A 20,043-nucleotide genomic window follows, 5' to 3' on the forward strand; every position below is an offset into this window, starting at 1 on the left:
TTCTACCTATTCATGTGCACCACCCCCTGAGTATGTGCGCATTCCCTACATGCGCCCCTTGCATGCACGACAGAGACTCCAAAACCAGCTGACCAGCAGGAGGTGTGCGCACATGCACAGTGAAGCTGAGCTGGGGTAACGGTTAGCGTGCCTGCAGAGAGGGCTCTGTGCAACCTGTGGTATGCGAGCCATAGGTTCATCATCATGGACATAGATGATACAAGGTGTGATTGAGATGTGGCTTGTAACCACTTACAGAAATGAAAAATTCAATTTGTGGTCTTTCTTTGCAGACACTACCTAATATTGATATTGATAGCATCTCAAGTGACACTACAAATGAAAACCAGGCGTCTTTACTGCTTGGACTTGCAAAAGCTACAATACAGGTATCTGTTGGTTCCAATAAGCAAACTTTGTCTAATATTGCTGGGTCATTGCTGGAAAGAGAATTTAACTTTAATTTAATATGGTTCACCTGATTAATTTCTTATAAGGAAAACCTTTATGTAAAATTATTATTTATTTATTTTGTCCAATACACAATGAGGGTTTTAGTGAGTATATATCAATATACACATAGTAAAATACATGATGAAGGTTATAGAGGAGATACTCATAGTAAAATATATCTAAGAAATAATAGAAAAGAAGATATAGGAATAGAATACAGTGATCCCCCGATCATTGCGAGGGTTCCGTTCCAGGACCCCTAGCAATGATCGGGTTTTCGCGAAGTAGTGCTGCGGAAGTAAAAACACCATCTGCGCATGCGCAGATGGTGTTTTTACTTCCGCAGCGCTAGCGAGGAGCCGAAGATTGGGGTTCCTGGGAAGGGGACTCAGCTGGGAAGCGGCGCGGCTGTTTTAAAACGTCGCCGCCGGCATGGGGGGCTTGCCAGCACCCCCCGGACCCCCAACCTGGGTTTGGGGGGCTGCTAGGAAGCCCCCCATGCCGGCGGCGACGTTTTAAAACAGCCGCGCGGCTTCCCAATGAGTCCCGAAGACAAACGCGGAAGTTCGCCTTTGACGTTTGTCTTCGGGACTAATTGGGAAGCCGCGCGGCTGTTTTAAAACGTTGCCGCCGGCATGGGGGGCTTGCCAGCACCCCCCGGACCCCCAACCCGGGTTTGGGGGGCTGCTAGGAAGCCCCCCATGCCGGCGGCGACGTTTTAAAACAGCCGCGCGGCTTCCCAATGAGTCCCGAAGACAAACACGGAAGTTCGCCTTTGACGTTTGTCTTCGGGACTCATTGGGAAGCCGTGCAGCTGTTTTAAAACGTCGCCGCCGGCATGGGGGGCTTGCCAGCACCCCCCGGACCCCCAACCCGGGTTTGGGGGGCTGCTAGGAAGCCCCCCATGCCGGCGGCGACGTTTTAAAACAGCCGCGCGGCTTCCCAATGAGTCCCGAAGACAAACACGGAAGTTCGCCTTTGACGTTTGTCTTCGGGACTCATTGGGAAGCCGTGCAGCTGTTTTAAAACGTCGCCGGCGGCATGGGGGGCTTGCCAGCACCCCCCGGACGTTTGGGGGGCTGCTAGGAAGCCCCCCATGCCGGCGGCGACGTTTTAAAACAGCCGCGCGGCTTCCCAATGAGTCCCGAAGACAAACGTCAAAGGCGAACTTCCGCGTTTGTCTTCGGGACTCATTGGGAAGCCGCGCGGCTGTTTTAAAACGTCGCCGCCGGCATGGGGGGCTTGCCAGCACCCCCCCGAACCCGGGTGGCCGGGCGAGCAGCGAGCGAACGGCGGGTGGCCGGGCGAAGGGCGGGCGAGCAGCGAGCGAACGGCGGGTGGCCGGGCGAAGGGCGGGCGAGCAGCGAGCGAACGGCGGGTGGCCGGGCGAAGGGCGGGCGAGCAGCGAGCGAACGGCGGGCGAGCGGGTGCTGGGGGGGGCTTCTCGCCCTCCCGCCAGCAAGAGGAGACCCAGGGAAGCCGCCCAGCAGCTGATCTGCCCGGCGCCATCTACGCATGCGTGCCCATAGAAAAAAGGGCGCGCATGCGCAGATGGTGTTTTTACTTCCGGGTTGCAAAATCGCCATATAGCCGTTTCGCAATGATCGGGGTCGCAATACCCGGGGGATCACTGTATATCAATGAAAGAATAGAAGAAGAGATATAGGAATAGAGGAAAGGTATAGGAGATATAGGAGAGCAATAGGACAGGGGACGGAAGGCACTCTAGTGCACTTGTACTCGCCCCTTACTGACCTCTTAGGAATCTGGATAGGTCAACCGTAGATAATCTAAGGGTAAAGTGTTGGGGGTTTGGGGATGACACTATGGAGTCCGGTAATGAGTTCCACGCTTTGACAACTCGGTGACTGAAGTCATATTTTTTACAGTCAAGTTTGGAATGGTTAATATTAAGTTTAAATCTGTTGTGTGCTCTTGTGTTGTTGTGGTTGAAGCTGAAGTAGTCGCTGACATGTATGTCCTAGTTTGAAAGACCCAAGTAATTACTGATTTATTCAAACCAAAATTCTTGACTGTTTCTAATTTTACCATACAGCTTTCTTCATTCTCACTGCTTCAACTTTTCTGTTTCTTCTGACATACTCAACTCTCACTTCTAAATAACAGAATAAAAACATTTTTTCTACTTTCATTTATCTTCTTTGATCATGTATTATGCTATCTTTCTATCTTTCTACCATCATTTGCATGTCTTCATCCCAAACCATTTCATCACTTTTATTTTTAACGTGTTTATTCTGTTGGGGTCCCCTTTAGCTTTTTTCATCCATTTTTAATACAAGTTTTATTTTTATCAGATTAACTACATTTTCTCTGCCTGAATATTAACTGTGCTTGCCTTTTGCTACTTTATTTGCAGCTATCCTTTTCTCACTAGTCACATTGAATAATGATTTTTCTTATCCACATTTTTGCCTTAATTCTGTATTACAGAAAATATGCATTCATTGTGTTGAAACATTTTTCCTGTTTTGATTTTCATGCAGGACTTCTACTTCCCACTGTCATTTTTCTTTTCATTTTTTTCTCTACACATTCATCACTTTATTAAAAATGGTGTGTCATATCGGAGAATTTTTCTTCACCCTGTAATCCTTCACTAATTCTCTCAGCCCGTCATAATCAAATGAATTTATGCATTTAGATTTATTTCTTTTGCCGCGTGTGTTCATGAACAGACATGCATAAATCTTTATTAAAACAAACAAAACTTTTTCTAAGCAACCATTTAGTATTCTATTGGTCTCTATGTGGCCAAATCACTGTCTAGGCTCTCATCCTGTTTCCATCTGTTGTATGTGAAATTCATTCATTCATTCATTCATTCATTCATTCATTCATTCATTCATTCATTCACTCACTCACTCACTCACTCACTCACTCACTCACTTACTCACTCACTCACTTATTTATTTATTTATTGGATTTGTATGCCGCCCCTCTCTGGAGACTCGGGGCGGCTAACAGTAACAATAAAACAGTGTACAATAGTGATCTAATACAAAAAATGATTAAAACCCCATTAATATAAAAACCAAACATACATACATACCATGCATAGAATTGTAAAGGCCTAGGGGGAAAGAGGATCTCAATTCCCCCATGCCTGACGGCATATTCATGTCACATACCTGATTCCCCCCACATCTCAAAATATCACATTCTTTTATTTTCTATTACTGTACTTTTGTAACTAAATTTGAGAGATAACTGGAATTTGTCTTTTATGTAGCCCACTACAGAAGACAGCTTCCTTCAGGATGAAGATCTGAAACTTCCAGGTGCTAACTTTATGGATGCTACTGATATTAATCAGGTCAGTTTTTTGGTACTCTACCTTGCAATGCAAAAAAAGTAGCTTATCCTTTTTTAAATACTGCTGCTTTTACCCATTGCAGCTTGTTAGTCCGCGGAGAGGGGCGGCATACAAATCTAAATAATAAAATAAATAAATAAATAAAATAAATGTATGATTCACTATTATAATAGAAAAAATTACATTTTGTCTTCTGTTGTGTTTATCCAAAAAAGCAGCAGAAATAATATTAAAAAACACTTAGGACACCAATTTATAAGATGTGAAAGAAATTTCTGCCTTCCCATTTCTTTGGGGAATTACTTTTACCATGCATTTGGTTATAATAAAACCTTTCAAATCAAACTGGTTAATACACAAGAGAGAGTTTTAATCTGAAAGTCTGATATTTGAAAATATTGATGTGATATTTGAAAAGGTAAAATACTTAAGGCATTAAGGAACATTTTCTAAACAGATTTTTGAAAGTATAATCATGCAAGTATCCATGAAATGTTTAGCAGCCCATTCACTTCCTGTTAAAAAGAATATATGAGGGAAGAATAATATTGTCTTTTCCCAATTGCATAATGCTTTCCTGGTAATGCATCTTAATGCTGGTTTCACTGGTCTTAACTTTATTTGCACCCATTGCTACTTGTTTATTTTGGAGTATAATTTGTATGCTGCCTTCTGTGATGATGCATACAACTTCACCCATAGGTAATTGGGGTGCCATCAGATCAGTAAAGTATGTTTGTTATGGCAGTGTTTCCCAACCTTGGCAACTTGAAGATATCTGGACTTCAACTCCCAGAATTCCCCAGCCAGCGTACTCTGGCTAGGGAATTCTGGGAGTTGAAGTCCAAACATCTTCAAGTAGCCACGGTTGGGAAACACTGTGTTATGGCATCACCAAAATAAACAATCACACAACTCTTTAGTTTTTAAGCTTTTTAACCTCTCCATATCAATATTAACTTGAAAGTATCTCAATTGCTGTAATGCCTTCATCTGCCCATATCAAACACTAGTACTGGTCATCCAGAATGTGACCCTAGACCCGGCAGCCTGTGGGCCAGATGCGACACTGCAGGCCACGCCTACTTGAGCTCAGTGAAGGGGGGGAGTCACAAAAAGTCACATGATGGTAACATGATGCCGCGAGTTTGATACCTGTACCCTAGAGCGGTGAGGGCGAACCTTTCTTTTTTGGTTTGTGTGCCAAAAGGGTGTGTGCACTTGCCCACATCCATTCCCCCCCTCAACGCATGCGGACACCCCCCCATGCTGGTCCTGTGCATGTACACTATTTCCCATACCTGCATATGTGCACAGGCCTCACTGAAGCCTGGGATGGTGAAAAAACAGGCAAGCCAGGAACTTCGGGAAAATGGACTCCCGGTTTGCCCGTTGTGCTCTGTTTTGTATTCTGAAGCTTCTGGAGGGCAAAATGACCTTCCCCAAGGCCGAAAATCAGCTGGCTAGTACATGCACGCGCGCTGGAGCTGAATAGGGCAACGCCTCACATGCCCTCCGATATGGCTCTACGTGCTCCCGCCTCAGAGTATCTAAAATCTGAATAAGATCTGCTGCTCTTTTTCAGTCTAGGGTTTTTATATTTATTATTAGGAGCTGTGGTGGTGCAGTGCTTAGAACTGGGGTGGGCAATTCATTTTGCCATGGGGCCGCATGAGAAATTGGGATGGTTTTACAGGGCCGGACTAATATAATTAACTCAGTTCTACCCAATACTGTAGAGACCCAGACCCTGGCCTGATCTAAACACCCAGGCCCACTCTACAGACCCCTAATTGTTTGCTTTACGGCAACACGGTGCACCACAGTCACTGCGCTGGAGTGTTTGCGTGGTTTCTGTGCTCTGCCGCTCTCGGTAGGAGGTCGGGGTCTGCTTCAGTGGGAGGATGAAAGAGCTTACCGTGTCTGCTGGGACTCCTCTGGTTCCTGCTTTCCTCATGATTCATCAGGAAAGCAGGAACCGGAGGGGTCCCGGCAGACATGGTGAGCTCTTTCATCCTCCCACTAGAGCAGACCCCGACCTCCGTGGAACAGTTACAGATAGTGGGCGGGCCAGTCACAGACAGAGGGCGGGCCGAATGCGGCCCCCGGGCCGCCCCTTGCCCAGGCCTGGCTTAGAAGGCAGTAATTGTAGGCTACCTCTGCCCAAAGCCAGCAGTTCAGTTCTGACCAGCCTTCTGACATCAGTAAAAGGAGGACCCAGATTGCTGGGGGCAATATCTTGACAGTATAAACCTTTCAGAGAGTGCTGTAAAACCTAAATCTACACGCTGTTCCTATTAGATTAGATTAGATTAGATTTCTTGGATTTATATGCCGCCCCTCTCCGAAAACTCAGGGCGGCTCACAACAAAATAAAAACAATACATAATAACAAATCCAATACCCACCAATCCAATTACAATTTTAAGCTAAAAATTCATAAAAACAACCCCAGAATATTAAAACACGCATACAATCAATCTAACACCAAAACAACATGGGCAAGGGGGAGATGTTTCAGTTCCCCCATGCCTGACGGCAGAGGTGGGTTTTGAGGAGTTTGCGAAAGGCAAGGAGGGTGGGGGCAATCCTAATCTCAGGGGGGAGCTGGTTCCAGAGGGTCGGAGCTGCCACAGAGAAGGCTCTTCCCCTGGGTCCCGCCAGACGACATTGTTTAGTCGACAGGACCCGGAGAAGGCCAACTCTGTGGGACCGAACCGGTCGCTGGGATTCGTGCGGCAGAAGGCGGTCCCGGAGATATTCTGGTCCGGTGCCATGAAGGGCTTTATAGGTCATAACCAACACTTTGAATTGTGACCGGAAACTGATCGGCAACCAATGCAGACTGCGGAGTGTTGGAGTGATATGGGCATACTTAGAGAAGCCCATAATTGCTCTCGCAGCTGCATTCTGCACGATCTGAAGTTTCTGAACAGTTTTCAAAGGTAGCCCCATGTAGAGAGCGTTACAGTAGTCGAGCCTCAAGGTGATGAGGGCATGAGTGACTGTGAGCAATGACTCCCGGTCCAAGTAGGTCCGCAACTGGTGCACCAGGCGAACCTGGGCAAACACCCCCCTCGCCACAGCTGAAAGGTGTTTCTCTAATGTGAGCTGTGGATCGAGGAGGACGCCCAAGTTGCGGACCCTCTCTGAGGGGGTCAATAATTCCCCCCCCCCCCAGGGTAATGGATGGACAGATCGAATTGTCCTTGGGAGGCAAGACCCACAGCCACTCCGTCTTGTCTGGACTGAGTTTGAGTTTCTGGACACCCATCTAGGCCCTAATGTGGTAAATAGAATGTACTGAATTCAAAAGCAATGATGACCCTGAAAGTATGTTGAATGTTGTTTGTTGTCTTGCAGGAAGAAGGAGATGATGACAGGATGTCACAATTCTCTGAACCATTCCTACACTTTAGCAGACAAGGAGACACCAGCTCTCCAAAATATAATGGACCTCCATTTCCACCAGTGGCTCCAGCACCTCAGGTTTCAGCTGATATTCTTGATAAGATAATAGAAAAGCAAGAGATCTTGGAAAACAAATTGATTAGTTGGTGAGTTCTTAATACCATGAAATGGGGATCATTATGTTTCAATCCCATTCATGCTTTGTAATGTCTGTTTGATTTTTCATGATGTGTGCAGATAGTTTGCGACTTACAATCACAATTAGGACTGGAGCATCTGTCACTATGATCAGTGATGCAGATGCAAATGGTGTTTGATTTTACAACTTTTTTCCCTCTAATTGTTAAGTGAATCATACAGCTGTTAAACTAATCTTTAGTTTCCCCATTCACTTTGCTTGTCAAAAGCTCCCTGGGACACTAATGATGCAAGGGCTGGATGTAGGTCACTTTTTTTCAATAATGTTGTAACTTTGAACTGACATTAAACAAATGATTATAAGACCTGGATTACCTGTAGTCAATTCCCATGGTCAGACAAATATCTCAGAATATATCGATCACAATAAGAGGAAACATTTGAGATAGAACTTCATGTAGCGCTGATATAAAATGAAATGTTAAAGGGGCAGATAGATAGGGGTAGATCAAAATAGAAAGGTTGATTAAAAAGAAGAATTTGGAAGGCAAGAAAAAGGAATTATTTATATAAGGAAATCTTAAGCCCATGAACTAACGGTACTTAACCTAGCTATTTTTATTTAGTGTGCTGAACAGTTCAACTGCAGTTAGAGAAAATATAAACATTATTAATCCATCAGGGTAGAACAAGAAGTAATGGCACGAGTTATCAGCGGAATGTATCCATCTCAGAAAGAGGTGATTCGCAACTTAAGCCCATCAGAAAGTGAAGAGAGCCAATCAGTATCCTCGGACATTGGTAAGTAAAAAAACCCACAGCTGTCTTATCCTGGTTAAAGAAGAATGGGGGGCAAGCTTTTACAGAAGGTGTCTAGGAAAAGGATTCATATAGTAAATTTGATCAGTGAATAATCCTGCATTTACTGAATCTGATAAATTGGATTTTTTTTTCTCAATTCACCCCATTCTACTGTTTTCTTAAGCATGTGCTGTTGCCTCCATCACATTTTCTCTCATATTTTTGTTTCTGTAGCAATAAGAAAATGCTCCAAGCAACCCAACATAATAAAACATTGATGCAATTTAGGAAAGGAAGAATATGTGTGAGCATGCGTGCACACACACAAACACACACACAAAGAGAGAGAGAGAATTTCTAGTTTGTTCATCAATCTCTTAAGTTTATTCATGGGTTTTCTTCCTTGATTGGCAATACAGTGCTCCCTCGCTTTTCGTGGGGGATGCGTTCCGAGACCGCCCGTGAAAGTTGAATTTCCGCGAAGTAGAGATGCGAAAGTAAATACACTATTTTTGGCTATGAAAAGTATCACAAGCCTTCCCTTCACACTTTAAACCCCTAAATTGCAATTTCCCATTCCCTTAGCAACCATTCAGATTATTACTCACCATGTTTATTTATTAAAGTTTATTTAAAAAAATATTAAAGGCAGACAAAAGTTTGCCGATGACATATGACGTGGTATAGGGAAAAAACCCGCAAAGTATTTTTAAATTAATATTTTTGAAAAACCGTGGTATAGACTTTCCGCGAAGTTCGAACCCACGGAAATCGAGGGAACACTGTATTTCTCCCATATGTCAAGGAGGAGATCTTCCAGGCTTGTCTGGAGCTGTTGTAGTTTGAAACTGGATTTTCTTTACATAAAGCAGGTGATCAGCTACTGAGATATAACCCTCTTCAGAAAATGTATTCTCCCTAATGAATATTATCTATTCCTGCGATATTCATTTTAATTTAAGTTTTAAAGAGAGCACGATATTCTTATTAGTACTGTTCCTTACACAATACTCACTAGTCCTAGTTCCATCATTCTGGTTCTTCAGAGAACTGTTATTGTCTCCTCCTTTAGGGCCCAAAGTCATCCACACCCACTTTCCTGGTTTCTAGCTTGATACTTTAGCCACTATACCAAACTGGCTCTAATTATGAAATATAAGAAATAGTAAAGTGAGATATTACTCGTGTTCATGGGATCGTCATTTAAAATCTACAAATTAAGCATTTAAGTTAAAAAGAACCACATATAAACAAAAAGGCATAAGGGGGAAATGTGATATCATTCCATTCCTTGCATTGTTTCTCATATCATTTCTAGCAATACTCTAGCTCAGGATCAGTTATCTATCTATCTATCTATCTATCTATCTATCTATCTATCTATCTATCTATCTATCTATCTATCTATCTATCTATCTATCTATTCCAATACACAATGAGGGTTTTAGTGGGTATATATCTATATACACATAGTAAAATACATGATGAAGGTTATAGAGGAGATACTCATAGTAAAATATGTCTAAGAAATAATAGAAAAGAAGATATAGTAATAGAACATATCAATGAAAGAATAGAAGAAGAGATATAGGAATAGAAGAAAGGTATAGGAGATATAAGAGAGCAATAGGACAGGGGACGGAAGGCACTCTAGTGCACCTGTACTCGCCCCTTACTGACCTCTTAGGAATCTGGATAGGTCAACCGTAGATAATCTAAGTGTTGGGGATTTGGGGATGACACTATGGAGTCCGGTAATGAGTTCCACGCTTCGACAACTCGGTTACTGAAGTCATATTTTTTACATTCAAGTTTGGAGCTGTTAATATTAAGTTTAAATCTGTTGTGTGCCCTTGTGTTGTTGTGGTTGAAGCTGAAGTAGTCGCCTACAGGCAGGACGTTGCAGCATATGATCTTGTGGGCAATACTTAGATCTTGTTTAAGGCGTCTTAGTTCTAAACTTTCTAGGCCCAGGATTGAAAGTCTAGTCTCATAGGGTATTCTATTTTGAGTGGAGGAGTGTTTGGGATAGCAGAGAATAGAAATAACTGAAAATCAGGAATATAGTTCAAAGCTCTTCGTATCCAGATGAACAACTTTTAAAGTTGAATTTCTGCTTGTGTTTTGATCCATCTTCAGTTGAAGCAGCAGGCACTAAAGGTTTTCAGCTATTTGTTGATGCTGGCGTCCCAGTAGATTCTGAAATGGTAAGGCATTTAGTCAATGAAGCCCTTGCTGAAAGATTAACTGCAATGCTGGGCAACAGAGAAAGCGAAAAACCTGCATTGGCTCCAGTCGCTTCTTCCAGTGTGCCACAGGTGCCAGAAAAGGTAAGTTGCTTTCATTTGTACTTACTTTGAGAGTAATAAAACTCTTTTGGAGTTGGGCAGCCAATAATTATTTAAAGTAATTGGCTGCAATTTAAATCTGTTCTTTCTCAGGAATGTAAATTCCCCAGTTCTCAAACCCAGAAAACTTTTGCCTTCTTGGGATTCAGTCTCAATGTAGTAGCCTTCATCCAGGTCACACAGTCACTACTTCGGGACATGCACAACCTCACCTGCTTCAGATATTACCTAGTGGAATTTAAGGTCATCTGCCTCCCGAACAGTTTTATACACATAATAAATAGCTCTGAAGATAGAGTACTGCCTTAAGGCACTAGCACAGTGAAACTGGCAATATGTACTGAAAAAATATCCAGGACCCCAGCCCTACAAGGGCCACTTAGTAGCAGCTGAATCAGTGGCCATTCTGTTTCTCCATAGGGCTTTTGGTCAGACAGTGGCTTGGACAGCAAATTTAATTTAATTTAATTCATTCGACTTCTGTGCTGCCTGTTGGCTTGTCTCGGTTAGCCAGGCTATGAAACCTTTGACAACACCGAACAGAGAATTTTAACAGAGCGTGGATGTGTGATGAAGCCAAGACACAGACTTAGTTAAGTATTATTTACATATAAACAAAATATAAACAATCGAGAATAAGCACGAAGCAAATACAGAATAATACGCACTGAGCAATTACAAGATTAGCACAAAGCAAAACACACTATAGATAATAAGCATGAAGCTAAAATATAATATAGATAATAAGCACGAAGCTAAAATGCAATATAGATAAAAGCACAAAGCTTATACAACCACGAAGCTTAAACACGACTCCCCCATCTCTCAGGCAAAGTGAAAAAGGAAATGACGGAGCAAAATAATGAGCTTTTATAGCTTCAATGAGGAAGTGATGAAACAGCCTTGAATATTAACTCTTCAAGTACAAGTTAACCCTTTAAGTGCACATTAACTCTTTAAGTACAAGTTTGGTACAAGTGTACAATATGCAGTTTACAATGGTAATTCCTAACAACCATGTACCCTGTACTAACACCGCCCAATCCCTTAGGACTCAGGGCAGCTTATAACAATTAAAAAACAATACAATGATACAATGATAAAAACGAAGTTGAACAATGACAATAATTAAAATCCCAAAACCGTAACAAACCCAAATTACAACCTCTCTCCCAAAACAATCAACAAACATCCATACTGACAAACATAATTTGGGCACGTCTGGTGTTAAAATTCATGGCCCCCAGGCCTGTCGGCAAAGCCAGGTTTTATTAACAGCTTTTCGAAAAGCCAGTAAAGTGAGAGCAGTGCGAACATCGGGAGGGAGCTGGTTCCATAGAGCTGGGGCGGCAACAGAAAAGGCCCTTCCCCGCGGTCCTGCCAACCTACATTGTTTAGTTGATGGGACCTGGAGGAGGTCGATTCTGTGCGATCTAATAGGTCTCTGGGAGGTATGTGGCAGGAGACGGTCCAAAAAATAGGCCCTAAGCCATGTAGGGCTTTATAGGTGATAACCAACACCTTGAATTGTGACTGGAGACTAATCGGTAGCCAGTGCAGCACACGGAATGTTGGTGTTATATGGGCGTACCGAGAAAGAAAGATTGGCTTAATCTTCTTATTCTGGCCATATAGAATTCCAGAACTAAGCCTTAGTACGATGGCAGATCTTGGCTTGCTTTGATATGACATTTTATATTTGTACTTCAAATCCAGACTTATTTCTTATCTGGTTTTGTATCCAGGCTGAAGAATCAAATGCATTAAATTAACATTGTCATTGACCAGCAATATATTTCTGCTTTAACAAGTTCTCCCTTCTTGGAATAGCAAGCATTTGACTCATTTAATTAATTATTATTAATTATTATTTGTTGTGGTTGGCTCTGGCCCAGCTCCTTCCCCAAGGAATGTGGAGGTGGATGCAGGGGAAACATCAACATGTCATAGGCCTGTTTTATTGCCGACAGAGTCAGGTAGTGCAGTTGGTGGGGGTGATTTGGAAGAGGGGGGCTTGGCACACAGCCCAGGAAGCCAATCTCCATTATCTTTGGTCGATTCAGATGAGGAAGTGTTAGACCCACGCATGTGCAGAATTATGCATTGAAGAGACCAATTGAAGAAATATTACAGGAGATAAGAGAGGCCACCTGTGTTTGGGTGGGGCTCCAGTAATTAGAGCTTCTGATATAAATAGCAGCGTGCTGGCTTGGCCGTTGCGGAAGATTATCTGATTGTTGTTCTTCAGGACCGTGCCTTGCTGTTTCCAGACTTTGTTGATTTTTCACAACTTTGAAACCAAAGCAGAGCAAAGTGTGTGTGTTTCACTTCGTGGAAGAAGGTGTGTGTTTCACTTCGTGGAAGAAGGAGGGCTGTGATGTTGCTTTACAGCTGCTAGCTAAGTACTTAAGGTGCTCTTTGACCTCTCAGCGGCTTTCGATACCATCGACCATGGTATCCTTCTGCGCCGGCTGGAGGGGTTGGGGGTGGGAGGCACTGTTCTTCAGTGGTTCTCCTCCTACCTCTCTGGCCGGTCGCAGTCGGTGTTAGTGGGGGGTCAGAGGTCGACTCCTAGGTTTCTCCCTTGTGGGGTGCCTCAGGGGTCGGTCCTCTCCCCCCTGCTATTTAACATCTACATGAAACCGCTGGGCGAGATCATCCAAGGACATGGGGTGAGGTATCATCAATATGCGGATGATACCCAGCTTTACATCTCCACCCCATGCCCAGTCAACGAAGCGGCGGAAGTGATGTGCCGGTGCCTGGAGGCTGTTGGGGCCTGGATGGGTGTCAACAGACTCAAGCTCAACCCGGATAAGACGGAGTGGCTGTGGGTTTTGCCTCCCAAGGACAATCCCATCTGTCCGTCCATCACCCTGGGGGGGGGGAATTATTGACCCCCTCAGAGAGGGTCCGCAACTTGGGCGTCCTCCTCGATCCACAGCTCACATTAGAAAAACATCTCTCAGCTGTGGCGAGGGGGGCGTTTGCCCAGGTTCGCCTGGTGCACCAGTTGCGGCCCTATCTGGACCGGGACTCATTACTCACAGTCACTCATGCCCTCATCACCTCGAGGTTCGACTACTGTAATGCTCTCTACATGGGGCTACCTTTGAAAAGTGTTCGGAAACTTCAGATCGTGCAGAATGCAGCTGCAAGAGCAGTCATGGGCTTACCTAGGTATGCCCATGTTTCACCATCACTCCGCAGTCTGCATTGGCTGCCGATCAATTTCCGGTCACAATTCAAAGTGTTGGTTATGACCTTTAAAGCCCTTCATGGCACTGGACCAGAATATCTCCGAGACCGCCTGCTGCCGCACGAATCCCAGCGACCGATTAGGTCCCACAGAATGGGCCTTCTCCGGGTCCCGTCAACTAAACAATATCGGTTGGCGGGCCCCAGGGGAAGAGCCTTCTCTGTGGCGGCACCGGCCCTCTGGAACCAACTCCCCCCGGAGATTAGGACTGCCCCTACTCTTTCTGCCTTCCGAAAACTCCTTAAAACCCACCTTTGCCGTCAGGCATGGGGGAACTGAAACATCTTCCCCTGGGCATGTTTAAGTTATATATGGTATGCCTGAGTGTATGTCTGTTAGTATATGGGGTCTTTTTTAAATCGTTAAATATTTTAAATCTGTTTAGATTATTTATGATTTGTTTCCACGTGTTGTGAGCCGCCCCGAGTCTTCGGAGAGGGGCGGCATACAAATCTAAGTAATTAATTAATTAATAAATAAATAAATAAATAAATAAATAAATAAATAAGGACTGATTAAGGGGATTGTACAGACTACTAGGTTGTTTTGGGACGAGTGCTCTTTGCAATACAAAAAGGGTGCTTTGTTTCTTTTGAATTTTTGTTATAAAGAACATTGTTTTTGAACTTTCAAGTGTGTGTGTGTGTCTGAAATTTGCACCCTTGAATTTTTGGGAGACTCATACCATAGAGCCCTGCAGAACAATTATTAATTGATTGGCTTGATAAATTTCAATAAAAATTTAATTTTTTAGCAGGGATTAGTTAAAAACAGTAGCAATGAGGATAGTTTCAATAGTGTTAGCATTTTTATTACTTTTGTGTGCATTTTTTTTCCTTTTCAGGAAACCATATTATCTACTCCATCCGTCACACCTGATTCCACACCACCTGAATCACCACCACCTGAAAAAGAATCCTTTACCGTAAAAACCCCAGAGACTTCTATGTCTATGAACGAGATGGATGAAGATGTGGGTGGAAGAGGTAAAAATACAGATTTGCAGACTACAAAAGGAATTGTGACTTATATGTGACCATCTTTGCTTTGAAGCATGGTTTGTTTTCTTTTGAATGGCTTTCTTATATCAAAGTTTCAAGTTTTCGTCACAAAACTTGATTTTAATCACTCAAAGTACACTGGAACAAGGTAGAAACATGTGCATCCAGATGCCCGTTCATCCACCTAGTTGCTATAACTGTAACTTTCATAAGCATAATTATAGCTTTACTTACTTAAATAGTAAACATCTGTGCACTAATAACTATAGTAAGGATCCAGGAATGACCATACTCAAAATATCAACTAAAGTTGGCAATAGGCATTCTGTTTTCATCAAGTTTTCTTCTGTGACAATTCACATTATATCATGCAGTATATTTCTGTGTTTGAGAACTGAGCTTGATGAATGTATCTTTTAATTTATGTATACTGAGAGCATATCCATCAAAGACAAATTCCTTGTGTGTCCAATCACAGTTGGTCAATACAATTCTGTTTGTCCTGTCCTGTCCTGTCCTGTCCTATCCTATCCTATCCTATCCTATCCTATCCTATCCTATCCTATCCTATCCTATCCATTTACTTACTTACTTACTTACTTACTTATTTATTTGATTTTTTATGCCACCCTTCTCCTTAGACTCAGGGCGGCTTACAACATGTTAGCAATAGCACTTTTTTAACAGAGCTAGGCTATTGCCCCCACAGTCCAGGTCCTCATTTTACCCACCTCGGAAGGATGGAAGGCTGAGTCAACCTTGAGCCGGTGATGAGATCTGAACCGCTGACCTTCAGATCTACAAGTCAGCTTCAGTGGCCTGCAGTACAGCACTCTACCTGCTGCGCCACCCCGGCTCAGATCCGATCCTATCCTATCCTATCCTATCCTAAATAGTTTTTATCCCCACCTGCAATTTCCTAGATGCCCACTCAGCATCCAGTAGTTTTGCATAGGAACTATGGTTGATTAAAATAAATAAATAGAGGGCTCCAGCAGTATGGGCTAACTCCATGGATTGATTTATTTATTTTATTTGTTTGTTTGTTTGTTTGTTTGTTTGTTTGTATGCCGCCCCTCTCCAGAGACTCGGGGCGGCTAACAGCGACAATAAAACAGTGTACAATAGTAATTTGGTATTGATGATTAAAAATCAATTAATATAAAAACCAAACATACATACATACATACCATGCATAGAATTGTAAAGGCCTAGGGGGAAAGAGGATTCCTTCCCTATGACTCAAAACATTAGCAAAATGAACTTTGCTTGTGTGCTGCACAGTTTCAATAGCAATAGGAGCAGCATTTCTCTCAGAGTCCCTGTTTGCACCCCACCTCTTTCCTTCCCTGTAAAAGCTGAGACACGTCATAGTGGGCATGAAAAATTGCAGTATACGCGGGCAGACGTTTGATAGCTTACATAGAAGTTAGCAAGCCCTTTTCCTTTTTGATTAATCAAATGGAAGAAATTGGGGCTTGAATCTGATGCCAACTTTTCTTAAGTTTCCCATCCTCTTCATTGCCTTCTTCATCCATCTCTGTGAAAAGTTTAGGATTGCTCTAATTTTAATGCAAATAATCACAAGAACCTGATAGAATTTTTAGAGAAAGGAGAATGGCTCCTGGCTACATGGGCTACATTATTCTCTTTACATTACAAAAAATAGATAACAATATAATCTTACCTTGCATTCCCTTTGTCTCCCCACCCCCAGGGTCAGCAGTTGTCAGTCCGGTTCATACACCTGTGGTTACCCCTGCTGCAACACCCGTAGCCTCACCAAGCCCTCCTATATCAGACCGTACCCTGGACACAGGAGTGATGAAAAGACAAACCCCTCCCAATGCATGGGGCGATACAGAACTTCCTTTGGAAGAAGAAAAGCCGAGTCCTCAGATTGAAGAAGATTATAATCCAACAGCTGTGTGAGTCCTCCACAAAGTTAATGACTCTTGTAGCCTTCAGCTGCAAGAATAAGACACAGCCAAAAGAAAAGCAATACAAAACTAGTTTTTATGCCAAGCTGAAATTGTCTTTCTGGCATTTCTACTTGGCCAGGTGGAATGCAAAGAGGCTTTTTAATATTTTGGAATATATTGAGTTTTGCATCGGATTATAGCATGCTCATCTCCGTGCTGCATTTACTCCAATGCTAGCCCCAAAAGTTATAATACATTTTAAAAAATAGTAGGCCCTATTCTCTTCAATAAACTAACAATGGTTTTTAAAGAAATCCAAGGGCAGAGAATATGTAGCTGGGCCTCGACTTGTAACAGTTCATTTAGTGACTGTTTGACTGTTCATTTAGTGACTGTTACGGCACTGAAAAAAGTGATTTATGACCATTTTTCACACTTAGAATCTTTGTAGCAGCCCTGTGATCATGTGATCCAAATTCAGATGCTTAGCGACTAGTTAGCATTTAGACTTATATACTGCCTCATGGTGCTTTCACAGCCCTCTCTAAGTGGTTTACAGAGTCAGCCTATTGTCCCCAACAATCTGGGTCTTCATTTTACCCACCTCGGAAGGATGGAAGGCTGAATCAACCTTGAGCCAGTGGTGAGATTTGAACTGCTGAACTGCAGCTAACAGTTAGGTGAAGTAGCTTGCAGTGCTGCACTCTAACCACTGTGCCACCCTGGTTCTTTCATACTTATAAGTTCATACTTATGACCATCGCAGTGTCTCAAGGTCATGTGATCCCCTTTTGTGACCTGACAATCAAAGTCAGTGGGGAAGTCAGATTCATTTAACAACTGTGTTACTAACTTATCAACGGCAGTGATTCACCTAACAACTGTGGCAAGAAAGAAACCATGGCATTGTGGTCGTATGTCGAAGACTACCTGTATATAGTTCAGGGTTTAATTGAGAAGTTCTTGGTGCTCTCCAAGTTATTGTTTGCTTGCAGATGTTTCATTATCCTATTAGGTAATATCTTCCATGTCGGTGAATGTAAGGTTTGCTCCCCCTAACATTATATACTATAGCTTTCCCTGCCAGTGTTTTTGGAGCTGTTGTGTTCTCCTTGATTAGGATATTGTTGTCTGCTTGTTTGATAATAATCCTTACTTATCTGGATGTTGATTGCTGGAGAGAATAAGTTCTAGTCTTTTGGTTTCCTTCTTACCTTTTTTAAAAATTGTCTTTTTTGACTGGTGCATAAAGTTGTTTTATCCCTATGTTTCTATTGATGACTGATTTGTCTAAATGGCCAAGGTTCCAGGAATTCTGTAGGGTTTTTTGGATTGAGCTTTGTCTAGGACAGTGATGGCAAATGTCTTTTGGCTCAGGAGCCAAAAGGCTGCGCATGTGCGTGATAGCGCACACATGTGTTCCTACACTCATAATGCAATACCCTCTCGGCACATGTGGACAACCCCCCTGCTGCCCCCACGCATGTATACAATCTCCCTGTTTCCCTGATGCGCATGCGCACAGGCCTTAGTGAAGCCTCCAGATTTCTGGGAGGCCCGTTGGGCTGTTTTTCACTGTCCCCAGTGTTTAGGTTGTGTTTGACCTCGGGGGACCTTGGTGGCCATGTCCAGCTCAATGTCACTCGTGTCGGGGTAACCTGTGGTGAAAACGGGCTCCGGAGCTCTGTTTTCAGTTGTGATGGCCTCCTGTAACCCTCTGCCAATGAAAAGAATTCTGTTTTTGCTGGCAGAGGTTTGGCGGGCGGGTCCTTTGCTGTTTCCAGGATGGCCCCACAAGCCAGATCTAAGCACCCTGCGGACTGGATCCAACCCCCGGGCCTTGAGTGTAACACCCTTGCTATAGTACATTTGCATTCATCTGATAATGTTGTTACACAAATCTTCTTGTGGGAGGTTGAGTTGTTACTTTGGTAATGACCCATGTGGTTAGCGTGGGTTGTTTATTTAATAGACTTGTCTTTTGTCAATTTGCCATTGTTTCCTCCTGCTGATGAGGCTATTCAGGAAGGGGAGACTTGATAGCACTGTCCCAATATCTCAGAGGTTGCCACAAAGAAGAGGGATTGTTAGGCTATTCTCCAAAGCACCTGAAGGTAGAACAAGAAGCAGTGGGTGGAAACTAAACGAGGAGAGAAACAACTTAGAACTAAGGAGAATTTTTCTGACAATTTGAACAATTAATCAGTGGAACAGCCTGCCTCTAGAAGTTATGAATGCTCCAACACTGGAAGTTTTTAAGACGTTGGATAACTATTTGTCTGAAGTGGTGTAAGATTTCCTGCCTAAGCAGGGGGTTGGACTAGAAGACCTCCAAGGTCCCTTCCAACTGTATTAGCCTATTCTATTCTAAGATATTCTTCCCTTGTGAATGTTAGTCTTCTGGAGACGTTGATGAATGTGTCTTGTCCAGTTGTTACTTTGTTATTATTGAAAAGATGATGAAGCTGTTATGTACATACTAAATGCATAATTTTGATTTTATGTGTGGTAGGGCCTTCCTCTGAATTGTTGGTATATTTATTCTTCAAATTGAAAGATAGTAGCAGAGGTTGGTGTAGTCCAGTGATGGGCAACCTTTTGAGCTTGGTGTGTCAAAATTCGCCAAAAAACTGAGCATAACTCGGGTGGTGTGTCACCTTGAGAAAAAAACATAATTTTGTGATATTTATAGTTTAAATAACAAATATGCATAATTATTTAACTTACCTACTTAGTGACTTCTTTGTTAATCTGTCAGTTGGTTTCTTTTGTTGGTCTTGCTGTTATTTAACTTGTGTGGGGTGCCATGAACAAGATAAGTGAGGAGGAGGGGGAATTCTTCCAGTGATGGCGAACCTGTGGCAGTCCAGCTGGACTGCCACAGGTTCACCATCACTGATTTAGTGACTTTTTTGTTGCTTATATTTCATTGGCTAAATCTTCAATTGAAGGTTGGTATTTTGTAGATAGGTAGATAAACAAACAAATAAATAAATAAATATAAATAAATAATAAATCCCTTCTTTTTTATTAAAAGAAATAAATAATAAAACAAAACAAAACTCTATTACTATTAAAACTAAAACAACCAGCAAATTCAAAAACATAACTATTAATAAAAACAGGTGAGGGTTGGGTTTTTTTTTTCTCTGTTATTATTTAAGTGCTTTTACCATATGCTTTGAATCAAGAATCACTTCTCTCTCTCTTTCTTTCTCTTTCCTGTCATTCTCTGCCTCAATCATTTTCTCATTTCTTTTTTTTCTCCCCTTTATTCTATCATTTCTCTATCTCTCTCTTCCTATCTTCTCTCTCTCACTCTTTCTCTCTCTCTCCCTTCCTTTCTTTCCTTCTCTCTTCCTTCCACTTTTTT

The 20,043-nt window shown here is 42.6% G+C and overlaps 1 protein-coding gene across 6 annotated transcripts in view; it reads left to right on the forward strand.

The window, feature by feature from the left end:
- KIAA0586 (KIAA0586 ortholog) overlaps nt 1-20,043 on the forward strand; it is a 99,561-nt gene that overhangs the window by 40,823 nt on the left and 38,695 nt on the right. For all 6 annotated transcript variants that reach the window (XM_070750171.1, XM_070750189.1, XM_070750152.1 and 3 more), the window contains 7 exons: nt 294-389; nt 3,707-3,790; nt 7,154-7,347; nt 8,022-8,140; nt 10,280-10,470; nt 14,592-14,733; nt 16,466-16,676. In XM_070750171.1, coding sequence (XP_070606272.1) covers nt 294-389; nt 3,707-3,790; nt 7,154-7,347; nt 8,022-8,140; nt 10,280-10,470; nt 14,592-14,733; nt 16,466-16,676 — 1,037 coding nt within the window. The remainder of the gene's footprint in view (nt 1-293; nt 390-3,706; nt 3,791-7,153; nt 7,348-8,021; nt 8,141-10,279; nt 10,471-14,591; nt 14,734-16,465; nt 16,677-20,043) is intronic.

Source organism: Erythrolamprus reginae, chromosome 1 (genome assembly GCF_031021105.1).
Source record: "Erythrolamprus reginae isolate rEryReg1 chromosome 1, rEryReg1.hap1, whole genome shotgun sequence".
Lineage (NCBI taxonomy): Eukaryota > Metazoa > Chordata > Lepidosauria > Squamata > Dipsadidae > Erythrolamprus > Erythrolamprus reginae.